The 1,841-nt window shown below is 37.2% G+C and overlaps 1 protein-coding gene across 1 annotated transcript; it reads left to right on the top strand.

The window, feature by feature from the left end:
• Positions 1-268: 268 nt before the first annotated feature.
• LOC115990561 (protein FAR1-RELATED SEQUENCE 5-like) lies at positions 269-1,612 on the top strand. The gene is made up of 2 exons (XM_031114382.1): positions 269-957; positions 1,021-1,612. Exons 1-2 carry the CDS (start codon positions 269-271, stop codon positions 1,610-1,612), a joined length of 1,281 nt encoding a protein of 426 aa, XP_030970242.1.
• The last annotated feature ends 229 nt before the right edge of the window (positions 1,613-1,841 follow it).

The following is a 1,841-nucleotide window of genomic DNA, read 5'->3' as shown; positions in this document are numbered from 1 at the left end:
AGGATTTCGAACAGCAAGAAAGGAGGATAACTTAAATTGCAAGCGAGAGGCAGGACCAATAACTAGAACTGGTTGCAAGGCAACTTTTCGTATTAGGTTTGATCGAAGGTCAAATGAATGGGTGGTAGGAGAGTTTAAAAAGGAGCATAATCACGACTTAGTTGCTCAATTAGAGACTCAATTTCTCCGTTCACACAGGCATATTAAGGATTCTGATAAGGCTTAAATTGTAGCACTGCATAATGTTGGGATCAAATCAAATCAAATAATGGACAATTTGATCCAACAAGCCGGAGGATATGAGAATGTAGGGTTCATTCCAAAAGACCTCTACAACCATGTAGTGGCAGATCAAAATTCTAATATGCGTGATGGTGATGCTGAATGTGCTTTGGCATATTTACAAGCCAAGGTAGATATGGACTCATCATTCTTTTACCGGTACACTGTTGATAAAGAAAGCTGTTTGGCCAATCTGTTTTGGACAGATTCTCAAAGTCGGTTAGATTACGAATGTTTTGGAGATGTACTGGCATTTGATACAACATACAAGACGAATGTATACAAAAAGCCCCTAGTTATATTGGTAGGAGTCAATCACCACTGGCAGACCACACTTTTTGGTTGTGCAGTATTGGTTGATGAGATCATTGAATCATATATTTGGGTGTTGCAAAATTTTCTTGTAGCAATGAACAAGAAGACTCCTATTTCGATTGTGACTAATGGGGACAAAGCAATGAGTGCAGCTATTAAAAGTGTTTTTCCAGAGTCTCGACATCGTTTATGTGTGTGGCATCTTGATAGGAATGCTTTTGCAAATCTACCCAATACGGAAGCATATCAAAGTTTTATCACGTGTATGGTACAGTATGTTACACTAGATGAATTTGAAGACATGTGGAAGAAAATGATTGACAAACACAATTTACATAACCATGAATGGTTGCATGAAATGTATGCTAAAAAAAATAAATGGGCATAAGCTTACATGAGAGGTCATTTTTTTTCCGGGTGCAGGAGTACACAACGTTGTGAAGCCATGAATGCATTCTTTAATAGATACGTGAATAGAAAGACTAGGCTTTATCAGTTGTTCCAACAAGTTGATAGAGCACTTACACGTATTAGACACAATGAGATGGGGGCAGATTTTAGTTCAAATTATACTGAACCAATTCTGATTAGTAAGTTAGTTAAAATTGAGAAGCATGCTGCTAATATATTGACAAGGGAGATGTTCAGTATGGTTCAAGAAGAAATAATGAATGAACAAAAATTCATTGTGCTTGATAGCATAGAGAGTGAAGGTTATCGCACCTATACCTTAACTCAATATGAATGTCCTGACTCAAAATGGGAGGTTGTGTATTATCCAAAAGATCAACATATGAAGTGCTCATGTTTGCTATTTGAATCGTATGGATATCCTTGTGCGCACTTATTTGCTAGTATGAAGGCTGAACATTTGAAACAAATTCCACCGTCATGTATAATGAAGAGATGGCTGAAAATTGCAAAGTCTGACCTATCTGACAAACATGAATCCCAAATTTCTCCGGACGTCATAAGCATGGCATGGTTTAGTGCATTATCTTTCAGTTGTAGTTAGATGTGTTTCTTTGGCTCAAAATCAAAAGAAGGCTTTGAAGAATTGAAGGTTGAAATAGCAAGGTTAAAATGCCGCATGGAAGAACTTTACAATTCAAATATAAGTACAAATGGAGAAGGGATACATAGTAGAGTTGGAATCAAAAGAAATGTTCGTGACCCAGCTATTGTAAAGACTAAAGGCGACCATGGTAGCACAAGTAATAGCAATGCGAAAGTTAGGCGATGCA

Source organism: Quercus lobata, chromosome 5 (assembly GCF_001633185.2).
Source record: "Quercus lobata isolate SW786 chromosome 5, ValleyOak3.0 Primary Assembly, whole genome shotgun sequence".
In the NCBI taxonomy this organism is placed as follows: Eukaryota; Viridiplantae; Streptophyta; class Magnoliopsida; order Fagales; family Fagaceae; genus Quercus; species Quercus lobata.
Note: the sequence above shows the minus strand (reverse complement) of the source record. Positions and strands in the feature narration are given on the sequence as shown.